General features: G+C 36.5%; 1 protein-coding gene across 1 annotated transcript in view; it reads left to right on the top strand.

Moving 5' to 3' along the window:
• Positions 1–8,569, top strand: part of LOC129268427 (gamma-aminobutyric acid type B receptor subunit 2-like) — a 37,598-nt gene extending 29,029 nt beyond the window's left edge. Inside the window, exons 12-15 of the mRNA XM_064105031.1 lie at positions 2,652–2,777; positions 3,523–3,668; positions 5,637–5,829; positions 7,982–8,569. Of these exons, the coding sequence (XP_063961101.1) occupies positions 2,652–2,777; positions 3,523–3,668; positions 5,637–5,829; positions 7,982–8,569 (1,053 nt within the window). The remainder of the gene's footprint in view (positions 1–2,651; positions 2,778–3,522; positions 3,669–5,636; positions 5,830–7,981) is intronic.
• The last annotated feature ends 5,227 nt before the right edge of the window (positions 8,570–13,796 follow it).

Genomic DNA, 13,796 nt, shown 5'->3' with positions numbered 1-13,796 from the left:
CTGATTGGCTGGATAAGGTTCACAGAACAACAGGCGCGGGGTATTTGAGGAGATTACCACATGGGAAGTGTGACCTTCCCATGAGCCCAGGCTCTAGAACCGTTGGAATTTGCCAGTGTGTGGTCTGTTTGACCAATCAGAGTGCAGTATTCTTGTTTTCAAGCTGCTTTATGTACTTGGCAAATGAAAAGTGTGATCTTGACCCGATTAAACCAATTCTTATTTTGAAACCTATATCATTTTAAAGCATACATATTCAGCTTTATCATGATCTAAAAATCATTTGGGCTCAAACAAAAATAAAGTGTGAAAAAAGCAGCTTTTGTCAAGTGAAAATAATTATTTTGTAGCATATTTTAGATCAAAATTTTAACCTATATTACAAAATCTTTGAACAAATCTAAACACATGAGCTGAAAGAATGATTCTTCCTCTTTACAATGATACCAAATTTATGAAATTCGATGCACAATTAGAGCAGCAATGACCGAATGAAAAGAGGTGTTTTGGTCCGCATCAAGCTCATTAAATATGCAAAACATCTCAAGTCATGAATATCACTTGGATGAAAGAAGCCACTTTCTTGGGACCTGCCGTCTGACTGAAAGACAAACATTTCAAAATTTAGCAATTATTATATTTTTTAGGTCTTGTTGGTAATTAGGCCTACTAAAGACTGACTTGCCTTTTCTTTATATAATTTTTCATTGTTGTGTACTCAAAAGTGTATTGAAAGAAGGATACGACGTCTGTATTCAAAAGAAACATAATTTAGAGCATATTCTTTTGTCAAGAAAACAAAGCATAATTTTTAAATGGAACTTTATTATACGTCGTGTTACTATGTTTAATTAATGAGTTAGACGACTCCAAATCAATTTGGGCATGTTACTTGGAAAAATGAAATGCACAATGTCCTCAACTTCTCTTCCACTCTGAATGGAATATTTAATATCTAGAATTATTTTGAATTTTGCAAGATCTTTATTTAGATAAAGGATCATATTCAAAAGCCTGTATTGGATGTAACGAACTTTAGTTTTAATTGTGCACCGGGACATACCTATTAAAGGGCAAGTCCTCCCCAAAAGTGTTGAGTTAAATGAAAATTTTAAAAAAGTTCAACAAGCATAATACTGAAAATTTCATCAAAATCGGATGTAGAACAAGAAAGTTTTGTAGTTTTGCTTCATTTCACAAAACAGTAAATTTCACATCCTTTGGTATGCACAAGAGGAGACCGATGACGTCACCCACTCATTATTTCTTTTTTATTTTATTATTATGAAAAATGAAAATAATTTTCTCATTGTCATTTGTAAAAAGTTTTATTCCTCCCTTGACGTGTAGAATTGCAATTGTTGTAACATTTTTTGGTTCAGTAAAGTTGGTCCTTATTGTCAATATAAAAATTGAATTATTGTATAATATAAGGGACATTGTCGACCCTTTCATTAGCATGCCACTGAGTTGTGCATCTAACGGTTTTGTGAAAAATAGGCGAAACTTTAAATTTGGATGAAATTGTCAGCATTAGGCTTGTTTAATCTTTCTCTTTTGATTCAAATCAGAATTTTTCTGGTGTGGACTTGACATTGAAATAATACAATTTTACCATTTTTTTCTACCAATTGTATATATATTTTTTAATCTTATATTTCGTGACGATCAATTTATCAAATATGATTTATGATGGTTTTCATGTAGCCCCCTCTCCTGGCTGCTATTGCTTCAAGCACCTCTGTGCTTATAATAGCTGGCCCCTGTATTTTACCGAACTATATCACATGCTTAGGTATGATTTAATTATCAGTCTTTTCTGTATTATTTACAATGTATCTCTTTAATTGTCACATTTAAATTGTATTCATTCAATTATGTGATCATGTTAATTTATCATTGATTTATGAATAAAATGCAGAAACTCCTGCCAAAAAAAAAATAAATACCAGGGGCCGCCGCGGAAACGGGTGGGGGCTGCGGGGGCCTTAGCTCCCGCACTTTTTTCCAAAACCGTGTACAAAAACGTAAAAATTACCATGTGGGATTTTTTTGCCTGGTCAGCCCCCCCCCCCTCCACTTTCAAAACCGTTCCGCGGCCCCTTAGTACTGCGTTTACGTATTTATCATAAGAAAACACTAGTATACCATCCTCGAGAAAGTTTATTCAATTCATAATTCTTTTCTTCTATAATACTTTATTTCGAGTAAAGCAAGCAAAATCAAACGATTTTGTGTGTGTGAGTTAGGGAGTCTGATGTGGATTTCGGCCAGTTTTTCCTGTTTTCGGGCATTTTAAGGTGAAAATTCAGGATACAAATTACACAAAATTGACGAACAGATGATGTATTTTTGCAGTAATATCCCATGTTTAACTCAATTTAACCAGGAGATGGACGTGGTTAGCTCTTACATCCATAATACCCGTTATATCATAATGTTATATGCACAATAAAATAATCGTCTATTATTATTATTGTTATTATTATTATCATTATTATTGATATTATCGTCATCATTATTATTATTGTCATAATTATCATTACTATTATTATTCTTATTATTATAATCATGATTTTACTATCATTAAAATCATTATTTTTTATTACTTTTATAAAAGGTATTTTAATTTGTTTTCTATACTTTTTGAGGTGATAAAGGATCGTCATCTAATTGCCATCATCCTCGTGCTTCTGATGATCGACATCACCATCCTCTTCACCAAGGAGATCGTTGATCCTTACCGCGTGGTCAATGAACTCATCGAACAACCTAGGGTATATATAAAACGAAGATACAGAAACCAGTTGCAAAAAATAGACAAGTTTATTTCCAACACAGAATATCTAAATTGCGATGATAGCTAGCACCAATATTTTGTCACTCTTAAATAATCACAATATCAATATGTTCAGAATGCTGAATTCATTATCCTAAGCCAAATATTTCATATCATCAGTTTGACGAGAAGATGTTTTCCCGTAATTACTGTTGAAATTAAGGAGTTTTGTAAATATAAAGCATATCCAGCGCCGGCAACATGTTCAGGGTTCCCACAGTCATGGAAAATCCTGGAAAATTTTGTGGTCTTGGAAAGTCATGGAAAGTCAGGGAATTTGGAAAATTTGTGAAAAGTCATGGAATTGCATTTACCTCTTGGCTATGGCAGCTTTCCAGTTTGCCGTGTCTCGCAACTCTCATACTCTGTGATCATACTCTGCTATCATAATTGGTGTTCATGATTTCCATTTTTCCCAGTTCTGTGACATCCCAAATTCTATATAATTCCCGGGACGTCACGGGAAGTCATGGAAAGCAGCAATTTAGTCATGAAAAAAATCATGGAATTCGGTTTTCAAATTTATGTGGGAACCCTGATGTTCCATTTTGTTCCGCCCTTTTTTTCCCATCTCTTTCCCTTGCTCCTTGAAGCACAGCAGGTGTGCATGGTTTTATCCATGAAGTCAGTCATTCAAAATAAAAACTAATATATATTTCTTATATCTTTCTTATTTTTTGTAGACGCAGGAAGATCGTGCAAATTTTGTACAGTACATCCACGTTTACCGTCGCTGTTCTACCAAGTATAATACAGTTTGGACCGTCATCCTTACAGTCTATAAGTCTTTTCTCATGATATTTGGTGCCTTCTTATCATTTCAGACTAGGTATATTATCATTCTAAGTTTACAAAAATTGTGAATGTCAACCCTAATTTTAGTTTAGCCGATTGACCAGAGTAAATAATAATAATAATACCATTATGCTCATAAAGGGCATATCACTGCCAAATGCGTCCCTATGCGCTCAATTGGATATTATAGCTGGCTTTAGCCCATCTATCTTTTACAGCGCAAGGGTATTTCAAGTAAAATCGTCCATCCTGTTAAGTAAAAGATGACTTTATCCTTTTGATGATTTATTTTTTCATTTATCTATCTATACACTCCAAATTCCAAGGATTTAAAATAAATCCAGATTGGCTGTGAATAGTGACCAGCCGAATATTTAATTTATTTTCAATCTTAAGGATTAACTTTTAAATCTCAAAAAAATTAAATTCAAAACTTTTAGATCTATATTTAAATCAACAAGGTTTAGATCTAAACCTAATATTTGGCTGGTCACTATTCACAGCCGATCTGGATTTATTCTAAATCCTTGGAACTTAGAGTGTATATAGGCCTTTATCCATTTTCAGAGGGATAGGATGTAATCATTGTATATTGGTGAAAGACATAATTATATAGAAAAGTGTTGCAACTATCATTTAATGTTTTTAAGGTGAAATTCATGCTTTTGAATATGAAATAATGTTGAAAATGTAGGGAATGCTGGAAACAACGAGCAATGACCATAATGAAATGATCATGGACCATAATAATGGTAGAAAAAATAACATTGTTCCGAAATAGTAAGCAGTAAATTATATTTTGTTATTGTAATAATGACTTACAGCAACCACTGTATCAAGACCATTTATTATCTCCCGGGAATTGCCACCGTGAATTGGTGTCGATCAGGATTGTGCTACACCCGACCCAGGGGTAGCAAATCGGTACATCGCGTGTATACTCTTTCCTTGACACGCCTGTGCGCTAGTCACAAACACAGACCTTTGGTCTCGCATAGTGCATATAATGCAGAGTCTGAATTTGAGAGACTATATACTGTATAAGGTACTGTGACTGTTTCACAAGGGGCCACAGGGTTTCGAATGTTAACTCAATCCTAGACATAGTAATATATATGTGTTCAGTCTCTGCGTACAGAAAATCACCTTAGTCTCCCAAAACCAAAGTCAAATAGCTGTAAACGGACATTTTTTTTAATATTTATGTTGTAAACGGACATTTTTGTATAGGGGGGCTACACTTTATAACAAATTATCAATTCATTTATCGTCTAGTTCAACGATTTAGTCCTTTAAATCCAATATTCAATTGTATCTCGGTTTTCCATGATTATTTTGCCTGTTGTTGCATTTTTTCTTTAATGGGTGGGTAGGATGGGGTGATTTTTCTTTCTTGTCATGCATTCAATTAAGTTTTGTGTATATTTTTGTATATTTGTTTTATATGCATGTATTCATGTTTTGAAGGACCCCATGGAAGAACAGTGGTATTTTATTAATACCGCTGAAATGGGCCATCCTCCATATGATCTGAGTGTACGTTATGTTAAATTGAGCATATATATATTTTATTTTTATATGGAAATAAATACAAACAAACAGTGTCTGATTTGTGTTTGTAGTTGCAGACTACTTATTCCCCAGGATACAAAACCTCTGTAATAATGATGTACAGTTGCTTAATTAATTAGATAATCATTATAATATATTGGATTGAATAAGGTTCGTTTGATAAATTTGTTGTAAAACGCACAAAGAATGACGTATTAATCATTATGTGCTTAATAAATCTAACACTGTTATTACTATTATTATTATTATTACCATAATCATCATCATCATCATTATTGTTATTATTATTATCATTAGTGTAGTAGTAGTAGTAGTATCATGATTATTATTATTACCATCATCATTATCATTATCATTGTTATTATCATTACTTCATCATCACACATTTCCCGTTTCAAATTTGTTAAAATTGTGTTTTCTTTTCATTTAGGACAGTCAGCGTGCCTGGATTAAACGACAGTTACTATGTTGGGTTGTCTATCTATAACGCTTGCCTGTGTTGCGCCGTTGCCGTGCCTCTGTCGCTTTTCAACATCAACTCACTCAATGTGACTTACACAGTGACATCAGGATTCATCGTCTTTTGTGCAACAACTATTCTCTGTACACTATTCCTACCGAAGGTAAGGCTCGAAATGATAATTGGGCGGTGCGTGATCCCACTCGAATTTCGAATTTTGTACAGCTGCAGCTGATGATTAAAAATTATCATGTAATTGTGTGTGAAATTCTTTGCCTAAACTTGGCCAGGTATTGAATACTCCCAGCAGTGGAGATTCAGTTGTTTTGGCTTATCCATTTGTAATTAATGACATTATTTCGTAATCACTGGTGTACAGTTTTACGACAAAAAAAAAAGGGAGGGGGGGGGGGGGAAGAGAGAGAAAATGAAATTTGAAGCTATTTTTTGAATATTTACAACATTTATCATCAAATTTGATTTTGTATTTTGAAAAGGAGAAATGTGTACGCTTACTCGCTGCGCTCGCTCCAGACAAACGTCTTTTCTGCCCCTCAATTTGTTGACACATTTCGCTACTGGTCTTAATTATGCCCCCGGAATTTGAAACATTTGATAAAAACACCGTTGTCATATATAAAACGGCAACAAAAATATCTCGATTACACACATGCAATGTACATACGAGGTTGATAGTATTTTGCACCCACACTCAAGCAGAGTACACACCCCGCTCATGTGCTGACGTACTCACATCAATGAACCCACAGTCACAGCTATATGCTCACATCAACGAACCCACACTATAGACCCACACCGTATCAATTTGTCTATGACCTACACCCACAGCTATGAGATCACATCAACGAACCCACACACCCACAGCTATGAGCTCACATCAACGAACCCGCACACCCACTCTCATGTATAGCTATACGGGCTCATATCAACGAACCCACAAACCCACACTCAAAGCTATGAGCTCACATCAACGAACCCACACACCCACTCTCATATAAAGCTATACAGGCTCACATCAACGACCCCACACACCCACTCTTATATATATATATATTTCAACATATTTTTTTTTCTTCAACATATACAGGCTCACATCAACGAACCCACACACCCACAGCTATGAGCTCACATCAACGAACCCACACACCCACTCTCATATATATATATATATATATATATATATATATATATATATATATATATATATATATATATTTTCAACATATACAGGCTCACATCAACGAACCCACGCACCCACAGCTATGAGCTCACATCAGCGAACCCACACACCCACTCTCACAGCTATGAGCTCGCATCAACGAACCCGCACACCCACTCTCATATGAAGCTATACAGGCTCACATCAACGACCCCACACACCCACACTCACAGCTATGAGCTCACATCAACGAACCCGCACACCCACTCTCATATATAGCTATACAGGCTCTCATCAACGTACCCACACACCCACAGCTATGTGTTCTCATCAACGAAGTCACACTCACAGCTATGAGGTCACATAAACGAGCCCGCACACCCAATCTCATATATATATATATATTGTCAACATAATACAAGCTCATATCAACGAACCCACACTCACAGCTATATATTTTTTTTTAAACAAGTTCACACCTAGTTACCATTAATGCAATATAGCATTTCCATTTATTTGAAAGCAGGATAAAAGAGCATTGTAGATTAAATGCCTTGCTCATGGGCATAGCTGCCGCGACCGGGGATCGAACCCCGGACTTTTTCATGTATAGCCAGGCGCCTTAGACCACTCAGCCACGGCACCTCCACTCACATCAACGAACCCGCACACCCACTCTCATATGTACAGGCTCACATCAACGAACCCACACACCCACAGCTATGAGCTCACGTCAACGGACCCGCACACCCACACTCACAGCTGTAGGCTCACCTCAGAAAACTACACACCTACACTCACAGCTATAGGCTTACATAGGCGAACCCACAGACAGACCCACAGCTATGTGCTCACATCAACAAACCCGCACACCCACTCTCATATATAGCTATACAGGCTCACATCAACGACCCCACAAGCCCACAGATATGTGCTCTCATCAACGAACCCACACACCCACAGCTATGAGCTCACATTAACGAACCCACACACCCACTCTCATATATAGCTATACAGGCTCACATCAACGAGCCCACACTCACAGCTATGTGCTCACATCAACGAACCCACACACCCACAGCTATGAGATCACATCAACGAACCCGCACACCCACTCTCATATATAGCTATACAGGCTCACATCAACGAGCCCACACTCACAGCTATGTGCTCACATCAACGAACACTCACACCCACAGCTATGTGCTCACATCAACGACCCCACACACCCACAGCTATGAGCTCACATCAACGAACCCGCACACCCACTCTCATATATAGCTATACAGGCTCACATCAACGAGCCCACACTCACAGCTATGTGCTCACATCAACGAACACTCACACCCACAGCTATGTGCTCACATCACAACACACCTACACACCCACAGCTATGTGCTCTCATCAACAAACCCACACTCACAGCTTTGTGCTCTCATCAACAAACCCGCACACCCACTCTCACATAAAGCTATACAGGCTCACATCAACGACCCCACACACCCACAGCTACAGAAAACTACACACCTACAATCACAGCTATAGGCTCACATGGGCGAACCCACATACAGACCCACAGCTTTGGGCTCACATCAACAAACCTACACACCCACAGCTATGTGCTCTCATCAACAAACCCACACACCCACAGTTATGTGCTTACATCAACGAACCCGCACACCCACTCTCACATATAGTTTACAGGCTCACATCAACGAACTGATACACCCACACTCATACAGTGCCGGCCGCGGGAAACGTCACAGTGCCCCCTAGGGCAAACGCGGTAGCCCGTAGCGGACATTTGAGGGGAACGGACGAGAGAAGACGCCCGCGTCCGCTCCCCTAGGACATGAGTACCCTAGGGGAGCGCCCGAGGGTAGTCCCGCGTCTATCCTAGGGTGTTTCCATAGGATGTTCGGCCGTGCATTCTTGGTCGAAAGAAGAGGACTGATTTGACACATTCAAGACTGCATGTGATTTTTATCTCATATCAAGCATAAGTTTTCGATTATTTATCGTGGATAAAATCTGTTATGAAAATTAAAAAGTTTTGGGTTGATAACTGGGATTTTAGGCTTTTTCACCGAATTACTTATTGTATTTTTTTATATACCCTGACATGCCTTTCAGGCGCGGATCTACGAGATGCAGATAAAAGGGAGAAGAAAACAAAAATGAAAGAAAAGGCGAATATGAAGGGATGGATTGAAGACGAGAAGGAAAGAGATAAGAGAAATAGAAAAAGTGAGAGAAGGGGAAAGGGGAGAAAGAGAAAATAGAGGGGGGGGGGGCGAAGAGGAGAAAGAGGGAGAGGGGGTAAAGAAAAGAAATAAGGAAAAGGTGAAAATCGAGAAGAAAACAGAGGGGTTAAAAAAAGGGAAGGTGAGACAGAAAGAAAAGAGGGAAAAGGAAAATAGATTGAAAATCGAAGGGGAGAAGAAGAGTCAAAGGAAGAAAAGGAAGGACAGAATGAGAAAGGGAGAATGATAAGGAGGGGGAAATTAGATAAAATGAAGAAGGGAGACATAATAAAATGGAGTAAAAAAGCGAAGGAGGGAAGAGAAGGAAGGGTGCAGGAAAAGGTAAGAAGTACAGGGGACAATAGAAGTGGGACTAAAGAAAAGGTAGAGGAAAAGAGAGAAAGCAGGAAGAAAAATTTGGGAAATTGTCCAGTTTTTCATATCAGAAAATACGTTAGTAACTCGCATCTGCCCATTTTTACGCTGATGACAAGTATTGAACATTCTTGCGCTCAATCTTGTAATTATTTTCTCTCACCTTGCTCACAATTTCCTGCTCTCGTTGCATCAATTAAAAACTTGTCCCGAATTAACATCCACTCATTCAAGAAAGAAGAAAGAAAAATGAAAGAAAAAGGCAAATAGGAAGGGATGGAGGGAAAATGAGAAGGAAAATAGAAAAAGTGAGAGAAGCAGAAGGGAGCGAAGAAAAGAAGGGGAAAGGGGAGAAAGAGAAAATAGAGGGGGCTTATTGTTTCATGGTAAAATGGATACCATATAGTTCTGCGGTACTTAGTTATGAAACTTGTTTTACTCAGTAATGCTCACACGTGATGATTAAAAGGATTTTCGACTATATAGAGGTGAACCGGGACGGGGCTTTCATTCTTTAACTTGGCTTGACTAATTCCGTTGTTCCCCGAAAAGAATTGTTAGGTTTGATAGTTAGCGTTTACGTGAGCACCCACCAAAACTCTTAACAAAAGAAAAGAATGGTTTGTATAGCTCCATTCTTGCTTTGTCGGCAAGTGATAATTAACTCGTTAAGTACCCATTCCACACACTACGTCATAGTAGCTTTCGAAAACATACTTTTACTTGGGTATGTGTTTAAACATTGAAGCTAAATGTGCTAGAATTTGTTTTAATAGTTACATTATGTAAATAGCTTTTGCTGCTTTGCTCTGAAGCGCATTGAGCATCCAATCAAGATGGAAAGTGCGCTTTACAAATGTCATGTATTATTATTTTTAGCTGCCATATAACACTGAATCCTGTATTATACCAAGTTGTGACTTGGTTTTATCATTTCCAATTCATATAACAAAATATATTTCGAAGGAAAATCTTGCTTTACTGAAATAAAATAAATAAATAAAAAATGTTTATAACTTTAATTGATGTCCGACAAATCTATCAATATAAAACCGCAGTTCGTAAATATGATAGTTTAATCTTTACTTCGACGTCATTTATTCGTGTTATTATCATCATGTAGGTGTATCAGGGATATTAATATTCGTTTTAATCCCATCTATAATTTTGTATAAAATTGCGCAAAATATAGGCGTTGTTCTCACTATGAAGCTGGAACCCCTCTTCATTTTTCTCATCCTCCTCTTCCTTCTTCTCCTTTATTATTTCCACCACTTTCATCTCTTCCAATTCGAATATCTACCAATGTAACTTAAAAACCGCAATAGAGAGCAGGTAATGTAATCATATGTTTTAGCAAAAAGATAAATCTGTTACATCTATTACATTTAGGTAAATTTATATTTTTTTATAGGGTGAGGGTTTTAGAAACCCGATTTGAAGGGGTTCGAGTCCGTGGGTGAACTTGGCTTGACTAATTCCGTTGTTCCCCGAAAAGAATTGTTAGGTTTGATAGTTAGCGTTTACGTGAGCACCCACCAAAACTCTTAACAAAAGAAAAGAATGGTTTGTATAGCTCCATTCTTGCTTTGTCGGCAAGTGATAATTAACTCGTTAAGTACCCATTCCACACACTACGTCATAGTAGCTTTCGAAAACATACTTTTACTTGGGTATGTGTTTAAACATTGAAGCTAAATGTGCTAGAATTTGTTTTAATAGTTACATTATGTAAATAGCTTTTGCTGCTTTGCTCTGAAGCGCATTGAGCATCCAATCAAGATGGAAAGTGCGCTTTACAAATGTCATGTATTATTATTTTTAGCTGCCATATAACACTGAATCCTGTATTATACCAAGTTGTGACTTGGTTTTATCATTTCCAATTCATATAACAAAATATATTTCGAAGGAAAATCTTGCTTTACTGAAATAAAATAAATAAATAAAAAATGTTTATAACTTTAATTGATGTCCGACAAATCTATCAATATAAAACCGCAGTTCGTAAATATGATAGTTTAATCTTTACTTCGACGTCATTTATTCGTGTTATTATCATCATGTAGGTGTATCAGGGATATTAATATTCGTTTTAATCCCATCTATAATTTTGTATAAAATTGCGCAAAATATAGGCGTTGTTCTCACTATGAAGCTGGAACCCCTCTTCATTTTTCTCATCCTCCTCTTCCTTCTTCTCCTTTATTATTTCCACCACTTTCATCTCTTCCAATTCGAATATCTACCAATGTAACTTAAAAACCGCAATAGAGAGCAGGTAATGTAATCATATGTTTTAGCAAAAAGATAAATCTGTTACATCTATTACATTTAGGTAAATTTATATTTTTTTATAGGGTGAGGGTTTTAGAAACCCGATTTGAAGGGGTTCGAGTCCGTGGGTGAACTTGGCTTGACTAATTCCGTTGTTCCCCGAAAAGAATTGTTAGGTTTGATAGTTAGCGTTTACGTGAGCACCCACCAAAACTCTTAACAAAAGAAAAGAATGGTTTGTATAGCTCCATTCTTGCTTTGTCGGCAAGTGATAATTAACTCGTTAAGTACCCATTCCACACACTACGTCATAGTAGCTTTCGAAAACATACTTTTACTTGGGTATGTGTTTAAACATTGAAGCTAAATGTGCTAGAATTTGTTTTAATAGTTACATTATGTAAATAGCTTTTGCTGCTTTGCTCTGAAGCGCATTGAGCATCCAATCAAGATGGAAAGTGCGCTTTACAAATGTCATGTATTATTATTTTTAGCTGCCATATAACACTGAATCCTGTATTATACCAAGTTGTGACTTGGTTTTATCATTTCCAATTCATATAACAAAATATATTTCGAAGGAAAATCTTGCTTTACTGAAATAAAATAAATAAATAAAAAATGTTTATAACTTTAATTGATGTCCGACAAATCTATCAATATAAAACCGCAGTTCGTAAATATGATAGTTTAATCTTTACTTCGACGTCATTTATTCGTGTTATTATCATCATGTAGGTGTATCAGGGATATTAATATTCGTTTTAATCCCATCTATAATTTTGTATAAAATTGCGCAAAATATAGGCGTTGTTCTCACTATGAAGCTGGAACCCCTCTTCATTTTTCTCATCCTCCTCTTCCTTCTTCTCCTTTATTATTTCCACCACTTTCATCTCTTCCAATTCGAATATCTACCAATGTAACTTAAAAACCGCAATAGAGAGCAGGTAATGTAATCATATGTTTTAGCAAAAAGATAAATCTGTTACATCTATTACATTTAGGTAAATTTATATTTTTTTATAGGGTGAGGGTTTTAGAAACCCGATTTGAACCGAAATGAAAAGAACATCCTCATTTATTGTTGTTAGCGCATCAACAAATTAACCCCCCCCCCTCCTCATTTCTATGAACATCCTGTCATAAATTGGGAAGCGGATGTGATCAAAGGAGATCAAATGTGTGGGCGGGGAGCAAGACTCTACCAGACTGTTGACAATAACAAAAGAACCAAATAACAAATCGATGAGCACAACCAGTTTTGCTGGTGTTTGCTTTTTGCACGTCTACTTTGTATGATCTTGGTCATACTAGTATTCGTTTTCACGTACCTTTCATTCCCTTTATTAGGGTTTTATCAACCATGTCAACGAATTGACGATCCCAATATTGACCGCACGTTTGTTTTAACATAATGAGAATTCACAAATGCCCTTGATATTCATAATTCTGTTTTATTTTAAGTTTGTCATTAATGTTTGTTAACATTCACTCTGTTAATAACTTGTCAATTTTGATTTACAAAAAAATCAAGTCTACTTATTAATGCCTTTTATCTATTTTAATTATTTTTTGTTGATATGCCTTTCTTTCTTCTTTCCTGATTCCACCCTGTGCACCCCGATAAACTCAAGGAAGAATGTTTCAAATGTTTTCTAGTTCTTACACTGTTCATAATAAGGAGATGGGATTAGGTGTATAGTTCACGCTGAAGGGAGAGGAATGGGTACGTATGGAAAAAAAAAATTATCCCAAAAGATAGAGAATTGATCTCCATGACATTAAATCACAATTGTGTCCTATTTTTGTAAAACAAGTTTGTATGATACATGTATGCCTCCCACGTAAGGCGTAAGGAAAAAAGTTTACCTAATGCATCAAATTAGATTAATTGATTAGATTCATTGCGGTAAATGAAAAACAATAAATTCGATGTTCCAGCCAGGGTGACCAGATTTCACAAAATTAAATACGGGAAAATCGACAAAGCACTATGTACCATCGGATCGACCGAGCCAGGCCAAAAAAATCAACAAAAAGGCTACACAATGT

The sequence above is a fragment of the Lytechinus pictus genome, chromosome 9 (genome assembly GCF_037042905.1).
Source record: "Lytechinus pictus isolate F3 Inbred chromosome 9, Lp3.0, whole genome shotgun sequence".
Classification (NCBI taxonomy): Eukaryota; Metazoa; Echinodermata; class Echinoidea; order Temnopleuroida; family Toxopneustidae; genus Lytechinus; species Lytechinus pictus.
This window is presented reverse-complemented; position numbering and strand designations above follow the sequence as displayed.